The sequence below is a fragment of the Drosophila persimilis genome, unplaced genomic scaffold, assembly GCF_003286085.1.
Source record: "Drosophila persimilis strain 14011-0111.01,24,50 unplaced genomic scaffold, DperRS2 tig00000910-arrow-arrow-pilon, whole genome shotgun sequence".
Taxonomy (NCBI): domain Eukaryota; kingdom Metazoa; phylum Arthropoda; class Insecta; order Diptera; family Drosophilidae; genus Drosophila; species Drosophila persimilis.
Genome location: NW_020825373.1, coordinates 175,051 through 201,051, shown reverse-complemented (window position 1 = coordinate 201,051; position 26,001 = coordinate 175,051). Strand labels below are relative to the sequence as shown.

The following is a 26,001-nucleotide window of genomic DNA, read 5'->3' as shown; positions in this document are numbered from 1 at the left end:
AAAAAGACTTCTTCATACGGCCCATATTTCATCTAAATATAAAACACTTCAAACACTTTCCACCCCCTCACGTGTAAATTGTAAAATTTCAGCGCCTCTTTCTCTGAGTGTACAAGTAAGTCTTCACTAGAAGATTTTTTAATAGCTCTTGGACTTAAATCAAAAAAAAAGATGCAGGAAAGAAGATGGTAAGTATGCACGATGAGTACGAGTAGCTGAAGAGCTCTCTTTTTTAAAGATTAATAATAAAATTAAAAAGATAAAAAGAAGTTCTGATTTCTTAATCAGGATCTATTGATCCTAGACTAATGAAATGAATATATGTAAATCAGTTTGGGAATACTAGATGGAAAGATCTCGTTCCATTTAAAACAACACAGACTTATAGGAATTCATCTTTTTGCTAAGTTTATTAGTTTTGCTAAAGCTTTGTTTAGATTTCAATAAAATTAGTGATCACAGATCAATTTATCACTGATTCATGTGTGTACTAATAGCTGTTGGTCGTGGTTTTCCAGACATTATGGGATGGGAGAGATATCCTCCACGGATACCTTCGGGATTGCCCCCCAAAGCGATCCTTCTTGGTGTGCAGTCTTGCGTTGTGGTGTCAAGTTAAATAACCTATCTCATGGCAGGGCCGAGGCGATGATGATCACCAGGTACCACGTCATATGATGACGATGTGGCTGAGGCTGGGGCTGCGGCTAAGTATACGATGACACCAAATTAAAAAGCTTTAAAAACAGAAGAAGAAACGCCAGAAATATTTATGCATATGTATTTTGTGGGTTCGTCGCGGCCTTGAACTGATTAGGTGGATTGTGGATGGTTGGGGGAGTGCTGGCCAGGAGGGTGCTGGCTGATAGGCGATGACGGTTTATGGGTGATAAAGCCTGGCTTGCGATGCGATAATTAATCTTCCAACTTTTGCAGATGTTCTGCAGCCAGATGGGGCCACAAGTCAGGGGCTGGGCGTGGCCTGCACTTGGATGTTTAGCCATGCTAATTAGCTGGCCTCCATCTCCACACCTGGCTCCAACACAGGCCGACTGGCTGACTGGCCAACTTACCTTGAACTACAAAATGTCAGCTGCCAAAAAAAAAAAACCTTTATAGATTGAAGATACATTTTAATGATCGGTTGCCTGTGAAAGCCAGAAAGATCCAAAAATATAAAGAGTCACAACATAAACAAGAAACTTGTTAAATTATGAATAAAATAAAAACAAAGTAAAAATATTTCCATTGGTCCGAGTGGGACAATGGCTACGCCAGCCACCAATCTACATACTCGTGCATCGCCATGTCCCATTATGGGGCCCTAATCCATGAAGCCGTGGACCATGTGTAAACCAAATCATATGCAAATCCCAATGCGAATGCTAATACAAAATCGGATTCAGGTTCGGTGTGGCTCTTTATGTGTCCAGCGATGCGATGCGGAGCAGGAGATTCTCCTCCTACTCCTCCTCAAGAAGTACAACACTTTTAGTACAGTTTAATTTCACATTTAATCAGACTTTGGTTGAAACTTATTTCTATGGTGCATAGGATATACATATGTGTACATAAAATATATGAATGATTTGTTGAACTTCCATCATTTAAATGCATTCGAAATTCCATTTCCGTTTCCAATTCCAATCTTAGGAATTTTTTGTTTTCGTTTCAGCTTCTATTTCTAGGGCCCTGTAGTCGGGGGACAGTCTCATCGTTTTATATGCTGCGCTCCGCTGCGATCCTATCAGACTTTTGTAATGATATGGGGACTGGAAGGATTTGCTGGGGGGAAAAAGGAAACTCAACTCAAAAGAAAAATGAAACAAATGGAAAGCAAATCAAACACAAAAAAAAAAAAAACAGAAACAAAAATGTCAAATGTTGATTTTATACACATTATTACTTTATTTTGTCTGGGGTTGGGTTGGGGTTTCGGGTTGGGCTGGGGCTGTGTGGTGGGTGGTGGGGGGATGGCGTTTGCAGTTCAATTTCTGAGCCGATTCTGCGGGGGAAATGCCACTGCAGACGCGCCTTAAGCTAGAGTATATATTTAAACATAAACATAAACGTAAATAAACGTAATACGAATGGATCATGACAATAATAGTACAAATAAAATACAATTTTTAAAAAGAAAGCAATGGCTCGACTTCATTTTCGACTAAGCAAAATACAACTGGAGAGCATAGAGCAGTCGGCATTCAGCTTTCAGCAGTCGGGTCTCGTCGAATGGGCCCACAGCCCTCACAACCCTCTGCAGAACTTTCGTGGGGCACTATCCCATCCATTACTCTTAAATGCAATTCGCTGCCGCCTCTCACTCTGTACAAACACACACACAAAAAAAAACACACACACACGCAACAAACTAAGGCGACAATATGGAACGTGTCGAGCTCTAAAGGAATTTCAAATTTGGAGAGTCCATATAAAATGAGTGAGTGAGTGAGCGAGTGAGCGAGTGACAGGGTGGCACAGAGAGAGACAGAGAGAGAGAGAGAGAGGGGAGAGTGCTGAGAGTGAAGGCTGCAGCGCCATCGAACAGAAATACAAATAAATAATTTGTTTAGCTTAAGAACTAGAATATATTGGATATTTAATACTTAGATGTAGCCTTTTACACAAACACAAACACAAACACACACACACAAGTCTGTGGCGAATTTTTCGCTTCGTTTTGATTCGATTCGATTCGTTTTTGCATTTCAGCTTAGTTTCGTTTCGATTGATTCATGTCAAGCTCTATATATGTATATATATATATATATATATGGGAAGTTGCATTTGCTTTAAGTAACTGATTGTTCATCCTTCAGGGTTCCGCCTCCATATCTGATCTACATATAGTATATAGTATATAGTATATAGTATAGTGTCTATGCTAGTATATATACGTTTTAAAAGATTGTTCTTTAAATGGAATATAAGTTAAAGCTTTGTAAAAAGGGCTAGAACTTAGCTTGATTGATTGTTTGATTGATTGATGAATGCTTGATTGGCTGATTGGTTGCTCTGCTCTGCTCTGTTGTTGTAAGCGGGCTCTGACTTACAGGATAGGATATGCTCTAGGTATATAATCTATATCTATATTGTATATTGTATATTGTATATTGTCTATTGTCTATTGTCTATCGTATGTGTTCCGTTCACAATTCTTTGCATCTTTCTCTTTTTTTACAATTACGAACAATGTTTGGACAATCAGATTCGCTGCACAACAGCAACAACAACAACAACAACAACAGCTAAATAAATTATAAAAAACAAAAAAAAATATATATATAGAATTGTTACAAGGCATCAAGTTATAAAATCTATTGAAATGAAGCTGAACCCCACCCCTCTGCACCAGTATAATGGCGCAAGAGGAGCAGCTGCGACAGGTCTACCTCTTTTCGATCCGATCTGATCAGATCAGATCAGATCCTCGCTTAACTAAGTACAGCTCTCTCCTGATTGTGGGCTGGGCTGGCCATTGTGCTGAGTGTGTTGCCACAGTTGCGGTTGCGGTTCAGTGGAATAGCATAGCAGCATACAATATAGTATTTATATTTATAAAGAATATATAGTACAATCTAAGTGACATATCTATGGTTCATGGTTGATCCGCTGCCCGCTCTGACGTTGCTGCCATCTTTTATCTGCACTTTTCTTTTAGTTTTGTTTGTTGTTTTGTGGGTTAAAGAAGCGTTAGACGAGCAGCAATTGCCTTTACACAAAGAGTTTAGTTTAGTTTCAAGTTGAATTTAGTTTCGATTGTAAAGTACTCGGGGAATATATGGTATATATCTGCATAGTTCTGTTCCAACATGTGTGGTTTCTGTTGTTTAGCAAGTGTTTGGATAGTGTTTAAGCGTTAATTTCAAGTATCGTTGTGTAGTTCTAGTTTCAGGCTGCGACTTTCTGATTGCTGCTGACTGCTGGCTGCTTGCTGTGTTATTTCGCTGGAGACTCTCTTGCCTCCAGCTGGGCTGTGTCCTGGTCTTTGCTGGACTCATTTCAGCGATGAGTTGGCTGGTAGCGTGGCGGAGCGTTGCACGTTCGCAACAAACGGCTTGTAGGAGGAGCGGGTCGATTGGCTGCCAATTGGATGAAGCGGTGTTTCCGATGCAGATACAGATATGATGATGCGGATGATGAGATGAAGAGATGATAATGAAGGTTAGCGAGCAAGAAACAGGGTGGGGGAAGAGAGTAAAATAGAGAAATACCATTCGAGATTAACGACAAAAACACAGAGGGAAACACAAAAGCCTGTGGGTTTGGGCAGTGATTAGTATATAAGCTTATATTAGTTCAGTTAGTAGCGGATTCTGGCCTGGCCTCGCCTTATTCGGAACGGAGGGGAGGGCGATTGCAACGTCACGGTGCAGGCTATCAGGCTACCAGACTATCAGGCCACCAGGCTCTCTTTACCTGGGCGATATCTTGCTGCCATCGGTGCTGTTGTTGTTTGACGAATTCGCCTTGTATCCACTCTTTTGGATACGCTTCAGCAGACGGGCCACCCACAGCGATTGCTCCTCGGGCGTGGAGGCCAGCAGCAGCATATCGCGGGCACAGCGAGGATCATGATTGAGCTTGCAGGGCGCCAGCGGATCATGCTTGTCCACATGCTCCTTGTGTATCTTGTTGCGGCATCTGAAAACACCAATCGAATAGACACGGATCAGTTGAGGCCACTGGCACCTATTCAGTATTCAGTAAGCACAAACCTCTTGCATTCGTAAGCCGCCGGCGGCTTGAACATGTGCCACAATGGCTTCGGGCACACCTCGCACGCTGTGGGCATGTGGTAGGTGATGTGCACAAATTCATGACCTACAAAGTAAACAGTAAGTAAATAAGGATCCAAATATGGTTAACGTTTACTCACCCTTGTGGATGATGGTGCCGGGACGCTCCTCGTTGCTGTTGCCATGCAGCACGCTCACATCCAGCTGGCTCTGCTCGTCCGGACGATGAGAGGCGCCCTCGCCGGCATACAGCAGCTGAAAGATGCGCGGAATCTCTTTGGCATCGGCGCGTATGACATCGCCCTGGGTGACGCTGCGCACGTGGTATACCTTGCTGCAAAAGCGGAACGGAAGCGGAAGAGTCAAATCAAGCGCAGACACACACACACAAGCACACAGGATGTGAAACTCACCTCAGATCCAGTATGAGCACAGCGTCCGTCGTGTTGTGCTTGTCGATGTCCGAGTTGTAGAAGATGATCTTGCGCGAGGAGACAATCACATACTGGCGCTTCCAGCCGTGGCCGCGCCGACGGTTCTGCTTGTTTGGGACACTCAGCCAGCCCTCGAAGACCGAGTCCTGTGTGAGGGAGAGCAGAGAGGAGTGCTAGAGAAGCCCAAGAGACGTGTGTGGTCGGAGTTTGTGTTTGTGTGAGTATGTGTCGGATTGGCAGGATACGTGTGTGTGCGGATACGAGGATCTCACTCACCTGACTGTCCTCGGGATCGTTGTCGGCGGATGAGAGCGAGGCCGTCTCGTTCAGCTTGCTCTGGAGATGCTCAATCTCGGTGGCCTTGCAGTCAATCTCCATGACCATCTTCTGCTTGTGCTGCTGCTCCTCGGCGCACAGCTGCTGCAGGTCCTGGTGCTTCAGCAGCAGCTGATTGAATTTGTCACGCTCCTGGGACAGCTCCTGCTGCAGGCGGCGCATCTCCTTCTCCTTCTTGCGCAGCTCGGCCGTGGACCGGGCCTTGCTCTTTTGCTCTGTGGGTTAAAAGGGAAATGGAATAGCTATCGTATATTTGTGGAGGATATGGGGACTTACTCTGCAAGTCCGAGTCGCGTCGGTTCATCACCTCGGCCAGCTTGTTGACGGCCACCTGCTTGAGCAACACCTCGGTCTTGCATTTCTCCAGCAGCTTGGTGATCTCCTCGTCCTTGGTGGCGCGCAGCTGGCCCAGCTCGTCCTGCTGCTTCTTGTGCTGCTGGACGAGATCCTCGTACTCGTTGGCCTTCTGGCCGAGCTTCTTGTGCAGCTCTGTCTCCGCCTCCTTGAGGGTGGCGAGCGTCGCCTCCTTTGCATTTATCTCGTTGCGGTGCTTCATGATGAAGTCCTTCAGTTCCAGCTCCTTGATGGTCTTCTCCTTCTCGAGATCGGCCACCGTTTCCTCGGCTATCGAGCGGGCCAGGGCCTCCGAGTCGGCCCGAGCGACGGCCACTTGCACTTGGTGCTTGAGCGAGACACGTTCCTCCTCCAGATCCTCGATCTTGGCCAAACGCTCGGCGCTCTCCTCCCGATTCTCGTTGGCCTGCGTCTTGTACAGCCGGGAGAAGCACAGCTCCGCATCCAGCTGCTCCTGCAGCTCCCGATTGTTGGCCAGGGCCTCGTGGTGGGTGCCCTTCAGCTGCGACAGGTCCTCCTCGAAGCGCCGCTTGGCCTCGCGCTGCGTGGAGAGCTCCTTCTGCAGCTGATTCTCGCGGGAGCGCAGATGCGCCACATCCGAGCTGAGCAGACTGAGCTCCGAGAGCAGGGCGTTGCGTTTGCTGTGCTCCTGGTCCAGCTGCGACTGGAGTGCGGCCACCTTCTCCGACTCCTGGCGGCACTCGCCCTCCAGCTTCTGCAGCCGCAGCTGGATCTGGCGGTAGTCCACGGAGAGCATGTTCAGCTGGCGCTCCTTCTCCTGCCAGTTCTGGTCCGCCTTGATCCGGGCGGACTTCTCCTCGTTCAGCTTGGACTGCAGGGCCTTGACCTCCTGCAGATTGGCCTCCTCGCGAGAGACCAGTCGCGACTTTTCAGTCTCTTGGTGGGCCTTGACCTCCTGCTGGTAGCGACCCTGGGCCGCCTTCAGCTCAAAGTCGAGACTTGCATGGCTCTTCTCCAGTTCACTGATCCTCTCCAGCAGCGCGCGGTTATCCTCTTTGGCCTTCTGCTCGCGGACCAAGGTGCGCTCAATGTCATTGGTGAGGGTCTGCATCTTGTTCTCCGTCTCCTTATGCAGCTCCTTCAGCTGGGAGCGCATGTTCTTCTCCTGCACCACCTGCGCCTGCAGATCGGCATTCTCCTGGCCGAGCTCCTCCTTGTGCTTCTGCAGTGTGTCGATCATGTCGACCATGTCGCGCACCTTCTCCTCCTGCGTCTTCAGTGTGAAGCCGAGCTCCGCGTTCTGCTTCTTCAGCTTCTGCGTGTTCTCCGTCTCGCTCTTGTAGCTGTGCTCCATCTCCTGCAGCTGCTTCTCCAGCGAGACGACCTTCTCGCTGATGTTGAGATCGCGTGTGCGCGTCTTCTGCTCGTTCTCCAGATTGCGCTGCGTCTCCACCAGCAGAGCCTCCGTCTTCTTGCGCAGCTCGATCTCCTGCTCCACCTTCTGCATGGCCACCTTGTAGTTGTTCTTTCGCTGCGCCAGATCCTTCTCGTACTCGGCCGCAATGCGCTGCAGTTCGACCTCACGCTTGCCGCTCAGCTCGATCTTGTGCCGCAGGCTGGTGTCCTGCTTCTCCAGAGCATCGGCTCGGCCGCGCTCCCTCTCGAGCAGTGCCTCGAGCCGCTTCAGCTCGTTGGAGTTGGAGGTACGATGGCGATGGTTGTGCCCATGGCCGTGGGCATGGTTGTTGCTGGCGTTGCTGTTCACCGAATTCGGCTCCTTGGCCTCGGCGTCGACGGTGTCGCTGGACAGGAGCTGGTAGTCGCCCGTGTAGGTGAAGCCGATGAAGGGCAGGTGATTCCCATCGAAGCCCTTCGGTACGGGGAACACCTCCTCGGGCTTTTCGTCCCTCTCGATGTCCTCAAAGTTGCGCGTATCGTCGTCCGAGGTTAGCTCCGGCACAACCGGCGGCACACTCTCCCTGATATTGTCAAAGGACCAGGTGTCGTTTCTGAAGAACGGATGCGCCTTGATATCATCGATGCCGTAGCGGCCCAGACGCTGCGTCCGATCTGTGAGGAATGCCCGGATCAGGGCCTTGGCCTGTTCGCTGATCTCCACCTCCTGGGGGAAGCTGAGCGAGTTCTTGTGGTCCATGATCTTGCCGTAGGTGCCCACCAGTGAGTCCGCGTAGAAGGGCGTCTCCCCGAAGAGCATCTCGTAGAGGAAGATCCCCACCGACCACCAGTCGCACTCGCGGCCATACTCATTGTCGACACCCTGCGACTGCAGCACCTCCGGACTGATGTAGTCCGGCGTGCCGACCGCATTGCTGGACACCACCTGGCCGTTGGCGCCCATGCGCATGCAGGTGCCGAAATCGGCGAGCTTCAGATGCCCGTAATTGTCGAGCAGCATGTTGTCCGGCTTCACGTCACGGTGCACAAAGCCCATGTTGTGAATGGTGTCCAGGGCCAGCACCACCTCCATTGTGTAGAAAATGGCCCACTTTTCGGGTATATCGTAGTCCCCCATCAGCGAGACAATGTCACCGCCGGGCATAAAGTCCATCACCATGTACAGGTATTTGGAGTCCTGGAATCACATAAGATTAGCTTGGATCTTATACGGAATGCTCCGGGCACTCACCTGAAATGCAAAATGCAGTTGGACAATCCACTCGGAGTTGGCATGGGCCATAATGTGACGCTCCTCCCAGAAGAAGGCCGAGTCCGGGCGCTTCATCATCTCAAATTTGGACAGCCGCTTCATGGCGTACACCTGGCTGGAGGACTTGTGCCGCACCAGTTGCACCTCTCCAAAGGCCCCGGCGCCAATTAGCTTAATGAAGTCGAAGTCCTCGACATTCATGCGCAGCTGATTGATCCTCTGCGCCAGGGGTTTATCTGTGGAGAGGGACAGATAGAGTAGGACTTTATAGAATCTCTGTTTGTTGGACGGCGGTTCGGACTTACATTTGGCAGCATACTGTTCGATGTTTTTCAGCCGCTTGAGGGTGTCGTGGTCGCAGTCGCTGACCAGGGCTGATACCGTATCCAGCAGGCAGTCCACATTGCAAATGCTGGTCGGATCGCGCATCTCGCGCTCGAGCGTGTTCGCTCTGATCACGGAAAAGAGAGAGACAGAGAGAGACATGGTATTAGAGTCCTAGAGTCGGTTCAAATGAGCAAGAATCCTCATTTTTGCGTGCAATTTGTTTATTATTTGTACATATTTTATTAGCCTTTGGAGTCCGTGGCATAAATAAAACAAGAAACAAACAAAAAAATAACTACAAATGTACGGAAAGTGCGCAAATTACTCATGAGAATGGGCTGGTGATGCTGCCCCGCCGCACCTGTTCCCCGTGGCCAAGAGAGGAACAGTTGCAGCCTTCAACACCTCTTCTCTCACATGGAAAAGTAAATCAAACAAAGGGACAGGCGGAAGAGAGGGAGAGGGACAGACGCCCATTCAGCGTTAGTGTGAGTCAGAGAGAGCCATAGGTGCTCGGTCTGGGAATGGTCCCGTTATGACGAACTGCAGCGACAGCACAAATCGCAGACAAATGGGCGACAGCAACAGAGACAGCACATGTCAGCCATCGCCATGATGGCCAGCTGGACGCTTTATCATACAATAATTAGGACATTAAGTTTAACTCAGCGAAGGAGACAGCGCAGCGCAGCGCGCACACGACCAACTTTGACAAATAGAACAAGGCAATGGAGAGCGTACACAAGATGAGTGCTCGCATGCATAAGTATTTGAGGGGAGCTGGCAGCAACAGTGGAAGGAGGCCTTGACTTTATCGCGCAACTCTGTTGACTTTGATAAACTGTGGAAAGAATGCAAGCCATGCCGAGAGTGCCTTCCACGATGACGGCGACAGCGACGGCGACGGCTACAGCGACGTCGACGTAGATATGGCTTACTTTTTCGTTGCGTCTGCTGACAGACAACAGTGAGATTTTTCTCTTTTGCTTTGGTTTTCGTGCTGCGTTTGTGTTTTGAATGAATCCGAGAGACGAAAAATCAGCAGCAGCAGTAGTACTATCCAACCTGACCCCTTCCCTACTCTCCCCACCCCTCCTTCAGCAGCATTCATTGACACATGCAGATGCAGATGCACATGCACATACATACATGCAAGCATACATACATATGCATGTATGAAAATAAGAGATCAACATTTGGCAAGGCTGGAAAGAAGACAAGAGGGAATGCGTGTGACTACTCCACTGAGTGCTCCAAGCTAAGCGAAAATAAGGTAAGGCCAGTCCGAAAGTGCCTCAATTGATTAGCCAGTCGCATAGCCCGGATTACTCGGATAGTCGGAATGCCTTGCCCTACATTCGTATACCGTGCTTTACTCCCCAACACATGCGCACAGCATGGGAAAGCGCTCTCGCCCTGGAAGGATCTTACGCTATTATAGGTCATGGAATTTGCTATCTCGTTACACCCTTAGACTTAAATTCAATTAGCTAAAACGAGAGGCAAATATTTGCACAAGGCAGTCGGTACAGAGAGATGAGAATAGAGCCTGAGGAGCATCGAGGTTTGGAGGTATGGAGGGGGCGGCCAGGCCAAGCCAAGCCAAGAGTCGGTACCGATGACAGTCGTCGGCGCTAAAAAAAATTGATACTAAAAGGTGTTTGAATTGTTGTGATTTCATCATCGCCACTTACGGCATGACAGAAAAGCTAAAAACAAAAACAACAAATTCAAGCAACGGCCAACAGAAACAACAACAAACGCAAACAACTTTGGGAAAGTGGAATTTTCAAAACAAAAAAAAAACGCTGCGCTGTTTTAGCCATAGCGGCGAATGCCAGCAACAAATACAACAACATTATTATTAACAACAAAAGCAACAATCATAATAATACATAATCACAGCAACAGCAAAAGCAACAACAATGGCAACGACGACAACATTATCGTCACCTATAGACAATATAATTTTCAATTTAATTTATACGTTGTCTTCCAAATAAGCTGGAAAGCATTTTACCCGTACGTTTAATCGTACGAACAAATTGAAAGCTTCAATCCAGGCTTCGGAGCTTTTCGGAAAAAGAACGCTGAACGAACGGGATATAGCATACGGGATACGATCTCTCGCGTTGAAAGCGCGGGGGTGGTTGGGCGCATTTTTTGCGTTCCCCTACCGAATCTCTTTCACACAGAATTAATTTTTGCAATTAGTTTTTATAGAGGCTTTACGACCAAATGCGCACACTGCAATTGCCAATTGCCAATTGCCGTTTAGCAAATTTCTGCTTTTCTTGTTACGCAAATATATGTATGTACAATATACGTACACATATGTTCATACATATATATACATTTTGTTGTTTTTGTTCACTTATTTGTACTTGGAGCAAACCAGAGATAGCTTTTTGGGTAGGAGAATTGAGTGGATGGCGGAAAATGAGTAATAAAATTGAAGAATTTATATGCATCGCAGGCAGTCCGAAAGCTTCCGTGAAACTGTTACAGGAGGCCCGAGGGTGTTGGTGGGAGAGGGAGTGGGGAGTGCAAGTGGGAATAGAAGTGGGTGTGGATGTGGATGGGGATATGAATGTGGAAGCGTGAGCGTGGAGAGCAAGAGCAACATACCGTTCCAGCTCGCTCAAATGGAGTGCGGCCGGCATTCGCCATGGCCACATGCCCTCGCCCTCTGGGATTTTCAGCGGTATGGTTAATGGTGGGTATTGTATTGGGGTCCTGGTGCTAGTCTTGATTTTTGGCTTTGGACCAAACGATAAAAACGCACGCTTCACGCATCCGATGCAACACAACACTGCCCGTGCCTGTGCAACAACAGCGGCAGCGGCAGCAGCAGCAGCAGCAATAGCCGCTGCTGGCCCGCTTCGGTTCGGTTTGGTTACAAATTTTAATGCGAAAATGGCAAATTTATTATAAAGTCGCCCCCCGTTTTGTTCACTCGCTTGTCAATTTGATTGCCGCTCTGTCGCTGTCGCTGTCGCTTTGAACATGAGATTATGGAAGGTGTTTGCTGCCAGCGCGGTCTATTACTTTTTAGCTATTTTGTTGTTTTGCCATTGCAAAGCTCAAAATTTGCTGCCTAACAAATCGAACAAATCTATGGCTGCCATTCAATTCAGGTGACAATTAATTGAGTGTAGCGCAGTCGCTTTTGGGTCGCCATCTCATTCTCATCTCGTATTGTATCGTATCTGGCAAACGCGCAGCGTAGTATCTCGTGCACGTTCTCACTCACCGACGCCGCCTTTCCACATCCATGGCTAGAACGTCCCAGTTGGATAGTTGCCGTCGTTGTTGTGGTCACCACCAAGCATACAGCCGTTGCTGTGCTCCTGCAAATTAATTCGCAACAGAATCGGAATGAGTAATGGCAGTTATACGGGATATGATAATGGTGGAGATTGCCTCTCACCTGTATAGTCCCGCCGACGAGCCGCTCTCGTTGCCCTGCAAAGGTGTCGAAAATTTTGGATTATTTATGGTACTACTCGCGTACTATTATCAAACCTTAGAAATCGAATTTTACCTTTTTTTGAGGGTCTCACAACAGCAGGAGGATCAGTATTTGTGGGAGTGTGAGTGAGTAGGTAGGGGGGGGCACGCTTTAAGCTGCCGCTGTTGATCGTTGCCGTTACTGACGATGAGGTCACGAGCGTCGCTTGCTGTTTGTTTGTTCACTGCTGTCAAACCACATCCACTTGGGAATTGGGATTCGGCGGTGCTGAGTTCTTTTGCTGGAGTACCGCCAACGCCACATACGGACGACACACTGGCGGGGTCACCGCGAGCTCACGGCTTCCCAGTTGCGTGTTAGAGTGTGCAAGCACTTAGCCTAGTTCGTTGGGTCTTAATTTAGTAAATTTTGTAAGTTTTGCTTCAGTGCTTCAGGTGCGCAGCACAGTTCCAGAGGTAAGATCAGGATTTAGCAAAGTCCTCCTAGTGGGGGCTCCGGTGGTATCGGTGCGTGGTGCCTTGGATGGGTATTGGCCTTGGTTCTCGGTTCGGCTTGGCTCAATGCTGCGCGGCGCGATTCAGCATGCAACAGTTGCACGGGAACGGGAACTGGCTTTGGCTTTGCCTTTGGCACGGGGCACGGGCAAGGGCACTGGCACTGACACAGGAACAAGCACGGCACAGGCACATAGTCTTCTGGCCTGGACCGATGGAGGCAGCAACGAAAATCTATGGGGCTTGTTCAATGTTTTCGACTTTTCATTTGTTGTACATTTTTACGATACCTTTTCACACACACACACTGGCAAGCGCGCGCACACACACACGCGAAACACACACTGATATGTATACGTATACAAATACAAACACACTTTTTTTCGTCGGAACGTCGAACGTAGCAAAAGCAAATGCTACAACAACAATAACAAGGCACGGTGAACACCGACGTGCGTCACTCAAAGGGAGACGAGGGCGGCAAAAAGGCGCCTATTTTGTCCGCCAATTTGGCAATTTCTCGGACTTGGCTGCGGCCAAATCAATCAATTATCGAAATTAATTTTAATTAGACGCTACGCGTTGCACTTCTTTCAATGTTAGCCTGCAACAGTTGCGCGGATGTTGATTAGAGTTGTTTCGGTCCAAATTGAACCAGTTCAATAGACCGCGGCTCGATAACGTCCCAGTAATCGGAACACACAAATCGACAGTGGAGTTGCTTACACAGGTTTCCAATAAAATACAATGAGAAATTAGTCAGGAGGAATTAAATATTAAAATGTATCGTGCAAGCATAATCATTTATTTTTTCTGCCATGTATTTGAGGTAGAACGAATGCGAACCGGAACTGGAACCGTGTGACCAGCTCAAAAGAAACCAGATCGATTATCTCAATCACAAAGACGTGTTGCAGCAATGTATTTTGATTATCGTGGTTTGTTTAATTCGATTTTCAATTTTGTCTTTAGCCTTATATTTATCACAAAAAATTTCAAAGGCCCATCCTCTGGAGCTGCAAAAAAGTATGTGTGTTTACGTACGAAATTTAGCGTAATACACATTTGTGCTGCATCTTGTGGCTTAGGTACATTGACCAGCGGATGATGCTTAAGTTAAGTGGAGGACGCTCCATCACCGGCATACTCCTTTGAATAGCTATAGACGAAGCCGTTGAGGTGTGCAAGGACAACACGAAAACCACCATCACATCGGAATGTTGGGAAGATAGATATATTGTCTGGTACCAATCTTATAAGCTTGCATAAATTCCCACACGCTTCAGAAATGAATGGTGTGCATGGCTGGAGTCCAATTTCTGGTAATACGCGGCAACAGCATTGTCATGGTCGAAGCATAAGACAGGATCTAACGCACCGACACCACTGTATACCTTCAGAAATACCGGCTAAATCTGACGGTATTGCACTTGAGCAATAATTTATAGTATTCATTTTTGTACAAACATCACGCACTGGTATACCTTCAAAAAAGATGCAAAGATCGTAACTAAATTAAGACAAACATAAATATATGTCCCACAAAAATAGGGACCGATGAATTCCCTTGCCCATTTCGCGACGCTGCAGGGCAAGCATGATAAGGGATTAGACCTACAAGCATCTTAAACCAGACTTAGACCAATGATATTGCGTTTCAAGTCGATATAGGTACCCAAATTGGCAGAAGATATCCCAGCATTTCCAATCAGGCGGCACAAATTGAACTCCTTCAGAACTGAGTTTGAAAAGGGACGTGAAGGTTCGGTTATTTGGTCAAAACAATAAGTGGCACACATCGGTTTTTCGCTTGTTATGGTTCATTTTAATTTTCCCATTTCTGAGAACACGCTTCAATCAAGAAACGCTTAAATAATAAGCTTAAAAATGTTGTAGACTTCGATTGGATGTGCGATCCACGTTTACTTGGAAATGACAAGGGGACCCGTCTGCTTGGCGGCATCGCGCTGCTTGACCACAATCTGGTTGGCGATGCGATCCAAATCACGCTGTCCGATGGAACTGAGCTTGCGACCACCCTCTGGGTGCTTCTCGACAAGGCGGGCGTGCTCGAGGGCCTGGAGAGCCTTACGGGCGGCACCGTCAGCGGCACGGCAGAAATGCGAAGGGTGGACACCGTTGCGCTTGCGACCACCATAGATCTTGGTGATGGAGCCAACACCAGCGGGACTGCGGTGATACAGATGGCGCAGGATCGAGGCGCAACGCACGTAGAACCAGTCGGGATCGTAGGGGGCCAGCTCCTTGAACTTGGCCGTCTTGATGATGTCCATCTGGTCGGGCACCTTCAATTTGCCAGTCCTGCGAGACCATACACAAACAAAACAATTGTGAGGTTATGTGTTGGAAACAGTTGATGTTCGTACTCACTTCTTGAGGAAGACGGCAACCGCCTTGGTAACGGCATGCTGGTCAATATCCTTTACTGTGACACCTGGCATCTGAAATACAATTAAAAACGAACAATAAGAATCGCCGTCGAAAACACGTTCTAGCTGCCCATCATCGGGAGCCATGCACAACGCACACGCACACGCACACACACTCAAGCAAATAGAGAGAGACACAACAAAAACTGCGAATCCACGCTGATTTGCTACAATCGAGTGTTTCGTAGAAATGTCACAGAATCTTGGCCATTTAGCTCGTTACTTCATTCACCACCCGATTGGGCGCACATTTTTATTTAGTTTGTTGCATTTTAAACATAAAAAAATTTAATTTCACTTAAAAGAAACTCGGGCACAACCTTTCTTGTTAAAGTCAACCGGAAAAAAGAACAAGGCGCGCGAAGTTGGCTGCGCTTTTTCGTTCTGACAGCGCTGCCACCCGATATGCAAAGAGTATTGTCACCAGAGTTGATAACCAAGAGTTGCACTGTCGAGATATCGATTCGCTTTTGTCAATTACGAATTTTAGTTTATTTATGCCAACATATAATTAACAAAGAGCTGCAGGAATGCAAAGATTGACCAACGAGACTAGCGAGAAACGGACGTTAATTTTGCTCGATTTGCAGCTTAAGCTTCCTCGGTACAATCGAATTTTTTCCAGCTTTCGGCAAACGATTTCACTTTCACGATAGACTGCTGCTCCTTACGCGGCTTACGCCAAGTACTTGGATTCAGTTCAAGCATTCCACCAATAATTTCCTGAAAGTAAATATCAGTTGAGTACATCAGTTTTATACAGTATCCATCTATCTCTAACCTGTGCGAAATTCGCTGGGAAACGATCCTCATCCTCGATGACATGGGCAAAGCCCGAGTCCATGCCAAAGTGTACCCAGACGTAGGGGAGACCCTTGGGTATGACTGCTCTCAGCGATTTATTGCGCAGCGACACCAGCTGCTTGTTGATGCACCACTCCTGCTCCGACTCCTCAATGGCCTTCTTGAAGTAGAAGGGTGCCATCTCGCCCTGGCTGTCGGGTATGGGTATGCAATGCACACTAATATGCGGTCGCCTGTGCAGTTTGTTGGCAATCTCATAGAATATCACATCCTTGCGCTGGGCAGCAAACATACGGGTTAGGGCCTTTCGAAAGTCGTTCAGCTCCTCCCAACCATCCTCGTCCAGCTGCGTGGAGCAGGAGATGTGCTGCAGGGTGGTGAGAATGCAGTGGCCACCCTGCAGACCCACATGCCAGGGCAGACTGAGGTAGATCATCTTCCCCATCGAGACCATCAGCTGCTTTTCCAGCTTCGGCGAGTCGAAGCAGCGTTCACAATTCGTCAGGCTGGTCTCCAGCCTGTTGGCCTCCCGTATGGCACTCTGGAGCTCTCGCTTCTCGAGATCTGCCTCGGAGATATTTTTGCGAACCTTGTCCGCAAATATGTCTTCCAGGTCATCGTTGGGGTTCTTGTGCTTCGACACAATGTCAGCGTACTGCAGGTTCGATTCGGCGGCCGTGGCATGCTTCTCACGCTCAAACTAAAAAAGAAACAAAGCAGAAACGATTAGAGCCGGATGCTTAGAGCTATGTTTGGATCAATCTTACCATCTGCTTGATGTCGTAACGATCGTCGTCTGCGAAGTATCTCACCCGTTGGCCATCCACATGGGTGTCGACCTTCTTGTTGCGGCTTTTTTGACCCCTGCGGCCTCCATATAGCGAGTTGGGGTCTGTGGCTGTGCCTGATGTGGACTGCACCAGGGGGCGTACATTGCCGCATTGATCGGTTTTGGTGAGCAGCACATGTTCCGAGGATGAGGATGATGCCTTGGATTTCTTTGGCATGGCGGATGTCTTAGGCGGCATGTTGCCAGTGGCCAGGAAGTCGGCCCGTACTTTGCGTGCTTCTTCCAGCTGCTGGTTGAGTTCTGCTGCACGCTCCGTATTCCCCATGATCTCTGCTTTGATGGCTTTTCCGGCCAATTCATTGATTTGCTCGTCCGTTAGGCAGGCAGGAAGGGCAGCAGCCTTGTCCGCAGTATCTTCATCAGATGAGGCACTTTCTGAAGAAGATCTGGTTCTCGGCGCGGAGGGGCTACTTCTATGGCTATGCGACTTGGAAGAAGGCTTCTGCCAGCCTCGTGTCGAGGAGCTTTGCCTCGAGCTGTGCGAATGTGGCTCTGCCTCGCGATCATCATCGTCCTGTGGTTTCTGGAAGCCTGGCAGGCCTGTGCCATTGCTCTTCCAGTAGGGATTCAGCTCGCGTCCGCTCTTAGCCGGATCATAGGCATCGATCTGCTGTAGCTTGTCGTTGGGTTTGGTTGGCTCCTTGCGTATTCTGGAGAAGGTTTTCAGCAAAAGGTCGTCACTGGTCATCCAAGTGTCGCGCGCCACTGGTGTATCCTCCACCTTATCCTTGCTCGTATCGTTATCCAAAAGGGGAGTGCGTTCCACCCACTCATCTTCGTTGTGGCTCCTTTTAGACTTCTTTTTCTTGCGTACCTTGCGCTGCTTCTGGTCTTCGCTGGATGAGGACGAAGAGGAAGAGCTAGAGCTGTCGCTGTCGCTGTCACTGTCACTATCGCTGTCGCTGCTGCTCTGAACCTTCCTGCTCTTTTTCTTCGAAGATTTTTTTACCTTCGAAGACTTGGACTTCGATTTGTGCTTTCCTTTCTTCTTCTTGGCCTTTTTCGTTGAGGAACTTGAGGGCTTGTCCAGTTTCTTGGCCACTGCTGGAAGCATCCAATTGCTTTCACCCCTTAATTCCTTCTGAAGCTCCTTCTTCTTGATAAGGCCGGCTCTCTCCTTGGCCTGTTCGAGCATCTCGGCGCGGGCTTCCCTTATCTGCTGACGAGCCTTTTCTTTGTCGCTGCCACTTTCAAATTGTATGTAGCTCATTGCGTTTTACTGTTTCTATTACTCAAAGCAGCAAGAAATTCAAATATTCGAAAACTTTGTTTTGACGACCAGAAATGTTGATATTGATTAGTGGTGGTAAATCTGCGATTTGCTGCGACAGCTGATGCAGATTCTGTTATCGATACATGGGATGTTACATATAAAGAGAACTTTGTGCGCGCAATAAATAAATTGTGCGCTTAACAGCACCAGATTGCGCGTTTAAAATAAGATAATTATTTTGCAGTGCGGTTGAATGAAATAATGTTAATTACTGCCTTTCATCAAATACTAGGATTAATTTAATTAAAATAAAGTAATAATCACTCAAATTGTATATTTGTACTTGCAATTCAGGACTGTATAGTCGCCACCGTAGACTGTTGCGCCTTACAGCACCGCCTGCTTGCACCTTACATATGCCATTTGGCACGTACCCTCAATCAAATCGCAATTAAAATAGCTTCAAATCGGCAGAAACCAGCTCCTCAAGATGCCCATCTACGAGAGTGTTATGCAGGATAAGCCCCCAATCGTCTTGGACATTGGAAATGCCTACACAAAGTGAGTAAAGCAATGAGATGGACAAACTGTTCTGTTCTGTTGTAGATGATATCATCATTGGCGTCTGTTCCTTGTCTATGTTTGAAGGCTGGGCTTTGCTGGGGAGTCGTATCCACGGAAAATCATGCCCACGGAGGTTGTACTGACAACGACGGGGAAAACGAAGCGGCTATTTGACTATGAACGGAAGGAGGAACTCTACGACCAAATCGTAGACTTTTTGCAGACGATATTCTTCAAGTAGAACAAATCGATATTATGCGTAAAACAGAACTAAACTAACCATTTGTTACACCGTTTCTAGGCACCTGTTGGTCAGTCCCAAGGAGCGAAAGTTCGTGGTGGTGGAGAACATCTTCGGCCAGACGGTGGTCAGGGAGACGTTGGCGCGGGCACTCTTTGTCCATTTCGATGTCTCATCGGTTCTGTTTGTGCCGGCTCATCTTATAGCGCTGTCGACGCTGGCTGTGGCCACTGCCGTGGTCGTGGACATTGGGTATAGCGAGACTAGCATCATGCCAGTCTTTAGTGGAGTTCAAATCATGTCCGCCTTCAAGGACCAAAGCTATGGAGGCAGTGCCATTCATGCAGAAATAAAACGGCAGCTGCTGGAGACGGGCGTCAAGGAATCTCTGCTCACAGAGAGCGTCCTTGAGGACATCAAAGTACGTACGTGCTTTGTGACCACCATGGAGCGGGCCCATTGTCGTTCCAACGGGGACGAAAATCAGCCGACGCCTCCGCCCAGCGTTGACTACATCATCTGTGATAATGATACGATGGTCCAGGTGCCCGGCGCCCTTCGCGAGACCGTCTACGAGATAATGTTCGAGCCGAACAACGAGCGCGACAGCCTGCCGCATCTCATACTGCGCTCCATTCTCGACTGCACCCTGGACGCTAGGAAGCCCTTGGTCGAAAGCATATTCCTCATCGGCGGCGGCTCCATGGTCCAGGGCATGCTGCCACGCCTCCAGCAGGAGCTGCAGCACCTCCTCAAAAACGATCCCTACTACGCCGAGCGCTTTCACGGTAATCTGCAGTTCAAGTTTTTCTATTCCATTGGCAAGCAGAACTTCACCGCCTGGCTGGGAGGCGCCCTGTGTGGCGCCACAGATCTCATCCAAACACGATCCCTGGCCAAGGAGACGTACCTGAAGAACGAGCATGTCCCCGACTGGAGCAATCTCTGTGATAATCGGCATGCGGGCTCATAAAGAGGGTGGCAAAGGGAGGCGCTTGGCGAAAATTATTTAAAATATTCATTTGGATTTTATCTGTATTACGTAGACTAAATAGATGGAAGATATTCTATAATATATACCATTAAAAGATGTTTTTTAAAGTCCTTGAAGGGCAGCAAGCCACCATTTCTATATGCGTTGAGATGGATTCCTCTCGAAGCTCCACGAGATCTTTCGTCCTTTACACGTCATCCCCACATATCCCCCGATTGAAGCTTATGAGTGGGAACTCTTCGAATTTGTAAATTTATTTCAAATTTTTGTATCTTATTTCGATTTTGTGTGTTTCTGTTTTGGGCATGGGCATGGGAATGAAGATGGGGGCTGCTATTCCGTGCTTCAATTTTATTTAGTTATAAATAATATATATATATATATATATGTAATATTCCCAGGAATATTAAACATATATACTGCATGCAACTCGATTTTAGGAATCCCTATCTGTGTGTGGAGAGGGGTGGGGTGGGGGGATGTGTGTGTTTATGGGTTCTTTTCATATACAATTTGATATATTATATTATATAATAATAATAATAATTCGTAATCGTTGCCTATCAACTAAGCCTAAGCGTAATTTCATAAGTATTCCTTTCATAAGTAGTGCAATATATATATACATATCCATATATATATATATATTGCATATGCATGTATGTATATAAACTACAATATACATAGGCATATATTATGCACATTGAAATTTAGGTAAACTCTATTATACAAAGGGGGTGGGGGCTGTGGGGCTGGGGTTGCGGGGGTGAACCGGGGTAAGAGGACAAATTCATTCATCATTTTTTGCCTATATATATAAAAAGTGTTTGTGTGTGTGTGTGTGAGGCACAGGCGGATTAAAGGGCCGGGCTTAATGGCTGTACGTAAGCGTTTTTCGAGTATTGGCAATTGGTATTATCCATCCTATCCGACTTCCCTCTCCTCTCCTCTCCTCTCCTCTCTGTCTTTGTGCAGGCAAATTTAACAAATTCCGAATAATAAATAACAAGGCAGTGGACAAGTCCCTTCTTCACTGCATGATTTACAAACAAAAATATATATAGGAGCGATGGCTGGGGCGTGGCGCATGGATTGGGCTGGGATGGGGGACTGGGCGCTGGGACCTAACTAAACTAATTTAACAGATAATTAATATAATAAATAAATATAATTAAAATTTGCTTTTGTTTTAAAGACTGGACTGGGGGCGAGGCGGGGTCTAGGGTCTGAGGTCTGGGGCTGTGGCTGGGATGCGCCGCCATCTGTTTCACGCGCGCTTCCTCCTCTCCGGAGACGGAGAGCAACAGCGGCTCCATCTTCTTAGCTAGTTAACTATTACTTTAAGTTCAGTCGTCGCTAGTTTGGCAGCCGAGGTCGCCGTGGCCGTGCCCGTGCCCGTACCCGTACCCGATTCGGCAACTGGGACTGGAACTGGAACTGTGGCCACGGCTGAGGCGTTTGTGGTGGTGCTGTTGGTGTTGCTGTTGATGTTCTCGATGTTGATGTGCTTGGTGGCGGCAAAGGGTACGGCGGCGGCGGCTGCTGCTCCTCCTCCGCTGCCGCGGGGCTTCCTTCTCCTCCTCCTCGGCCCCTGTCACTTATCCGAACCAAAGAGCTTGGTCAGATTGGCGTTTTGATTGCTGTCCATGATGTTGTTGCCCGTGGACTTGAGCTTGTGCGGCTGCATTGGCGGCAGATTGGCGATCTGCACCTCATGGCGGAAGAGCTGGTTAACACTGCGTCCCACCAGCTGGGCCGTCAGCTTCTTGAATATATCCTTCTTGGCGCGATCGACCTTGTTCCCCTTGACGGGGGCCACGGCGGTTTTCTCATCGAACTTCTGAATGTCGGCCGCATTCACGCTGGGAATGTGTTGTAGCACCTCGCTGAGGATCGGAAATTTGGGGCGCAACAGCTCGTAGAACTGCACACCCAATGTGATCAGGCCGGACTGGTTGGCCTCGTGCTGGCCATGCACCTGCATGCCCTGGAGGACGGCCGTGAAGGCGCTCACCGCCTTGTTCTCGTCCATCAGATGTTCGGCGGCCAGAAAGCGCATCACCGGGGCCGCTATATTGACGGCCTTCATGTTGACCATGCCATCGTTCCAGGCGATCGCCTTCAGCAGGGTCATCAGGATGTAGTTGCCGATGAGGCCGTTGCGCAGCAGCTTCCCGCCCAGATCGCTGATTATGTCCGAGAGGAGGGCCGACTGGGAGGCCCGCGACTGGGGGGCACTGTCCATCGAGTGCTCCTCGTTCTCCATGGCCACGACATTGGCGGTGCCGCCGCCGCCGCCAGAGGCCACATGATCGGACCCGATCTGGCCACCCACCAGCGCTATCTTCAAGACATCGAGATACTCACGCGTCAGGGTGCGGTTCAGCTGATCCTCGAGCACCTCCTGGGTATCATTGACCTCGCCAGTGAGCTGACCGCTCTCGTACAGAGATGATATGTATAGCCAGCGTCTGGTGAGGCGTTCGCACATCAGCGGCGTCAGATGCGCGAACAAGGGCACCAGCACGTCGTCGTAGAAGATGGGCGGGCAGGAGTAGACGAAGGGCTTGAAGAACACCCGGATAATGGGGCGCATGCGGTAGTCCGGAATGATGTCCATGCAGCTAAAGACATTCGTGATGATGGCATTTGCCATGCCATTCAATTGATAGAGATCGCGCCCCAGCGATGGTCCCGCCGAGCCCATCAGATGGTAGCACCCCTCCGTGACCAGCATCATGAATGTCTGCATCTTCTCGAAGGCGGTCGGCTCCCGCTTGATGGTGGTGTCCAGGGGATCGGCTGGCAGGGCACAGATGCCCATCAGCAGCTTCTTTTCGTGCTCGAGCATGCCGTGTATGTTGCGGTATCCTTCGGAGAGGGCGGCCAACGCCTCGGGGGTGAACATCTCGTTGAGGACACGCATCAAAGTGAGAACGTGGGAGAGCACCGGCACCACATGCTTGGTGGCCGGATTGCGGCAAATGGGATTCCCCACCTCGGTGCAGGCGATCACAAAGCCGCCGCGCTGTGCCCGGTCCGGATCGTCGGGCCATGTGCACCGCTTGACAACGCCCAGAACCACATGCAGGGCGTCTATGATTCGCGTCCGGTTCGGAATCGAGGGATCGCTGTCAATGGCAAAGACGGGGGGCTTGTCCAGGCCCACGAAGCGCATAAAGTGCAGCGCCGACTTGAAGGCCTCCTCAAAGGAGATCCACTCGGACCGCTTCTCCAGCACGATGTGCTCAATGAACGCCGTCTGGCGTTCGTAGTCGCAAAAGTGATTGGAGATGAGGATCAGGGCCTCCTGCAGGGTGGTGCGCATCACGCGGCACAGCTGATGCCGGTTGGGCTCCTTCAGCAGGAGCTGCACGTGATTGTTGATCTGATCGAAGACGGGCAGCAGCAGCAGCGGGTATTTGTGGGCCAGCTTGACCAGCAGCGAGGCGGCATGGCGGCGCAGATTCTTGGCCGACTTGACCTGCACCTTTTCCAGCTCGTTGGGCGGCTTCAGGACGAGGGCGCGAAAGATCTTGTCCAGGACGCGGGGCAACAGGGTGACTCCGTTCATGGCCACACAGTTGTTGGAGGTTATCTGGCACGAGGACATGCTGAGAAAGACGAACAGGGCCGATATGCAGGACAACAAGATCGAGTAGATCAGCGGATTGGTGGTCTCCAGCTTCAGGCAATCCTCCAGCAGGCGCAGGCCGGCCGGCACCGACGGACGCTCCGAGACGAGCAGTATGCGGCTGAGCACACCGTCCAGTACACTCACGAGGGCATCCCATTCGAGGTAGACAGGATCCAGTACGCTGCACGACATCCCGGCGCTCTCGGCGACGGCATTGCGGAGCCGCGACTGCAGCCACTGCTCGCAGAAGCCGTACGTGATCAGGGGCTGGACGAGGGTGGCCAGGCGAAAGATCTCCAGGAAGTCGGTGCGGCAGCGAAAAAAGTACAGCGTGAACTCCTCCTCGCTGTCGTAGTCCATGCGGATGTACGACTCTGTGGTGAGGCTCGTGGGCGAGCTGGCCGGCGGATACGGCAGCTTCACAATCCTCGGGGCAATAGTGTGGATCAGTTTGGGAATGTAGTTGATCATGGCAAAGTCCTTCGAGCAGAGCTCATGCTTGAGCAACAGCTGCCAGATCTGTGCGGCTCCATGGGCGACGCTCAGCGATGGATGCTGCACTAGCAGCAGCAGGCACTCGAGCATTATCTCCAAATGCACTGGACGCTGTGTCGACTCGTCCTTGCCCCACAGCGCCACCAGCTGCTGGTTCATGCCATTGAGCACCGCCAGCAGCTTCTTGAGGAACAAGTGCTGCTGCTCGATGGCCAGCGAGGAACTAGTGTCGGCCGGTATCTGGCTGGATGAGAAGATGTAGCGCAGCGGCTCCTCGTTGTACAGCTGCATGAGGGGCTTCCGCTCCTTGGCCTGGCCCTTGCGATTGGTGATCTGGGCGAGGCATTCGGCCGCATTGCTCTGGAATGCTTTGTCGTTCAGTAGAATGCAAAGGAAATGCATCAGTTTGCCATTGTTGGACATCACGTGCTGGATGCTGACCCACTCCACAAACCCGCTGAGAGTGAGGAGTACCATTTCCACCACACGGCTGTGGGCGTTGGCCTTGTGAAAGTTGCCCAGACGCGTGGTTTCGCGAAAGGCCGTCACATGCTGCTCGACGAGCCGCAGAAAGAACTCGAAGATGTCGTTCATGTTGTTGTTGAGGGCCTGGTACATGTCCTTGCGGCGCTGATTCGACTCGATGGTCTGCAGCAGGGCCACGTCCTCGACCAGACGCAGAAAGACCATCAGGACCAGCTCCGTCTGGGCCTCGCCATTGGTGCAGGCCTGGCTAAGCTCGGGCAGCAGGTCCGACCACTGCTGCGGCCATTCGCGTTTTATCATCTCGACAATGATCTTGGACAGGGCATTCTTCAGGGGCATCAGAGAGCGATCTTCCGCGGGGCCCACACCGATGTTCAGCATCTTGATGGCATTGTCTTTGATGTAGACCTTCTCTTCGTGGGTGATGCAATTCCATTTGTATTTGATTGTGTACTCGATCAGCTGCAGGCCGAAGTGGCGCACCTGCTGATTGAACTGGGGCGAGCCGGCCAGAAAGAGGCCGACCTGTGCACACAGCGGCGACTCCTCCTTGAATCGCTCGCAGGCCATGTATGCCTCCAGTCGAGAGTTCTGCTGCGTCATGGGATGCATTATCACCTCCACAGCCTTGGCCAGTTCGGCAGCCAAGGCCTCTGTGCCTGCCTGGTGTGCCATCGCTAGCTGTAGCTGTAGCTGTGGCTGCCTCTCTGTGTAAAGTGGAAGTGGAAGCGAAAGCGAATGCGAAAACGAAAACGAAAGAAAGGGAAAGGGTATATGTATATTCATTCAGTTGCAGTCTCCATAGAGCAGAGCATGTGATTTCTTTAGCCCAGCTTTAATTTGACTTTAATTTCAATTGGCAAATGTGACTTACCTCTGCTTGCCCCTGCCCTCTGCTCGGTATTTGGCGCCCCGTTCCTTCTGCTGCTGTTTTGGCTGCCTCTTTGTTGTTGTCTCTTCGTCGGTTCGTTCTTTCGTTTTTTTCCCCCAATGCGGTGCGGTTAGGGCCAGGCAGCGCCAGACAACGTTTTGCGATTAGAAGAGCAGAGCTGTGTGCTTTGCAATGTGTGTTTGTTGTTGTGGCCTCTCGCCGTCGGCCTGTAGTTGTGGCCCGTTGTCTTCTCTTCGCTTCACTTGGGTACGTACTGATGATTTTGGAAGGGATATGAAATTGGGATCGCCCGTTTGCTCCAGTAAATACCTCGTTGAATGGCAAGTATTTCACATTTGAATTATATATAGATAGCCTACTCAAAACTGAAATGCCTTTTTCCGGCTAGGTTCGATTTCGTGTTAGAACAATGTGCAAGCAAATCGCACAGGGTCGGCAGGGTTGACAATCGAAAAGCTCCCACCACTTGCTGCGCCGTGGCTCCCATCAATAGCTCGATATTTTCGCAATCCTACAATCGTTAGGGTGTTATCGAAACCCGCCTAAAAATTATTTTCGCGCATTTAATTCCTCTAAAATTGACTATGGTC

The 26,001-nt window shown here is 49.4% G+C and overlaps 5 protein-coding genes across 7 annotated transcripts; 1 reads left to right on the top strand and 4 right to left on the bottom strand.

Moving 5' to 3' along the window:
• Positions 1 to 1,884: 1,884 nt before the first annotated feature.
• Positions 1,885 to 13,366, bottom strand: LOC6602871 (rho-associated protein kinase 1). 3 transcript variants are annotated; one of them, XM_026993847.1, is made up of 13 exons: positions 12,364 to 13,366; positions 12,250 to 12,284; positions 12,073 to 12,169; positions 8,798 to 8,943; positions 8,472 to 8,728; positions 5,786 to 8,417; positions 5,450 to 5,724; positions 5,153 to 5,346; positions 4,880 to 5,073; positions 4,719 to 4,824; positions 4,420 to 4,644; positions 4,215 to 4,257; positions 4,023 to 4,082 (listed from the first exon to the last, which is right to left on the bottom strand). In XM_026993847.1, the coding sequence occupies exons 3-12, from the start codon at positions 12,093 to 12,095 to the stop codon at positions 4,224 to 4,226; spliced, it is 4,086 nt and encodes a 1,361-aa protein (XP_026849648.1). In that variant the 5' UTR covers positions 12,096 to 12,169; positions 12,250 to 12,284; positions 12,364 to 13,366; the 3' UTR covers positions 4,023 to 4,082; positions 4,215 to 4,223. The 3 variants fall into 3 exon arrangements, with proteins under 3 accessions (XP_026849645.1, XP_026849646.1, XP_026849648.1); XM_026993844.1 differs by lacking the exon at positions 4,215 to 4,257 and having other exon boundaries at positions 1,885 to 4,082; XM_026993845.1 differs by lacking the exon at positions 4,215 to 4,257 and having other exon boundaries at positions 1,885 to 4,082; positions 5,153 to 5,319.
• A 1,221-nt stretch (positions 13,367 to 14,587) lies between these two features.
• LOC6602872 (40S ribosomal protein S19a) lies at positions 14,588 to 15,506 on the bottom strand. Its single transcript, XM_002027871.2, has 3 exons — positions 15,485 to 15,506; positions 15,177 to 15,247; positions 14,588 to 15,107 (listed from the first exon to the last, which is right to left on the bottom strand). Exons 2-3 carry the CDS (start codon positions 15,245 to 15,247, stop codon positions 14,708 to 14,710), a joined length of 471 nt encoding a protein of 156 aa, XP_002027907.1. The 5' UTR covers positions 15,485 to 15,506; the 3' UTR covers positions 14,588 to 14,707.
• Positions 15,507 to 15,704: 198 nt separating this feature from the next.
• LOC6602873 (CWF19-like protein 2 homolog) lies at positions 15,705 to 18,108 on the bottom strand. The gene is made up of 3 exons (XM_002027872.2): positions 16,807 to 18,108; positions 16,017 to 16,739; positions 15,705 to 15,958 (listed from the first exon to the last, which is right to left on the bottom strand). Exons 1-3 carry the CDS (start codon positions 18,097 to 18,099, stop codon positions 15,827 to 15,829), a joined length of 2,148 nt encoding a protein of 715 aa, XP_002027908.1. The 5' UTR covers positions 18,100 to 18,108; the 3' UTR covers positions 15,705 to 15,826.
• A 412-nt stretch (positions 18,109 to 18,520) lies between these two features.
• LOC6602874 (actin-related protein 10) lies at positions 18,521 to 19,995 on the top strand. Its single transcript, XM_002027873.2, has 3 exons — positions 18,521 to 18,663; positions 18,751 to 18,903; positions 18,968 to 19,995. Exons 1-3 carry the CDS (start codon positions 18,593 to 18,595, stop codon positions 19,878 to 19,880), a joined length of 1,137 nt encoding a protein of 378 aa, XP_002027909.1. The 5' UTR covers positions 18,521 to 18,592; the 3' UTR covers positions 19,881 to 19,995.
• A 617-nt stretch (positions 19,996 to 20,612) lies between these two features.
• On the bottom strand, positions 20,613 to 25,773 carry LOC6602875 (exportin-5). Its single transcript, XM_026993862.1, has 3 exons — positions 25,721 to 25,773; positions 25,394 to 25,664; positions 20,613 to 25,226 (listed from the first exon to the last, which is right to left on the bottom strand). The coding sequence occupies exon 3, from the start codon at positions 25,192 to 25,194 to the stop codon at positions 21,496 to 21,498; it is 3,699 nt and encodes a 1,232-aa protein (XP_026849663.1). The 5' UTR covers positions 25,195 to 25,226; positions 25,394 to 25,664; positions 25,721 to 25,773; the 3' UTR covers positions 20,613 to 21,495.
• Positions 25,774 to 26,001: the final 228 nt, after the last annotated feature.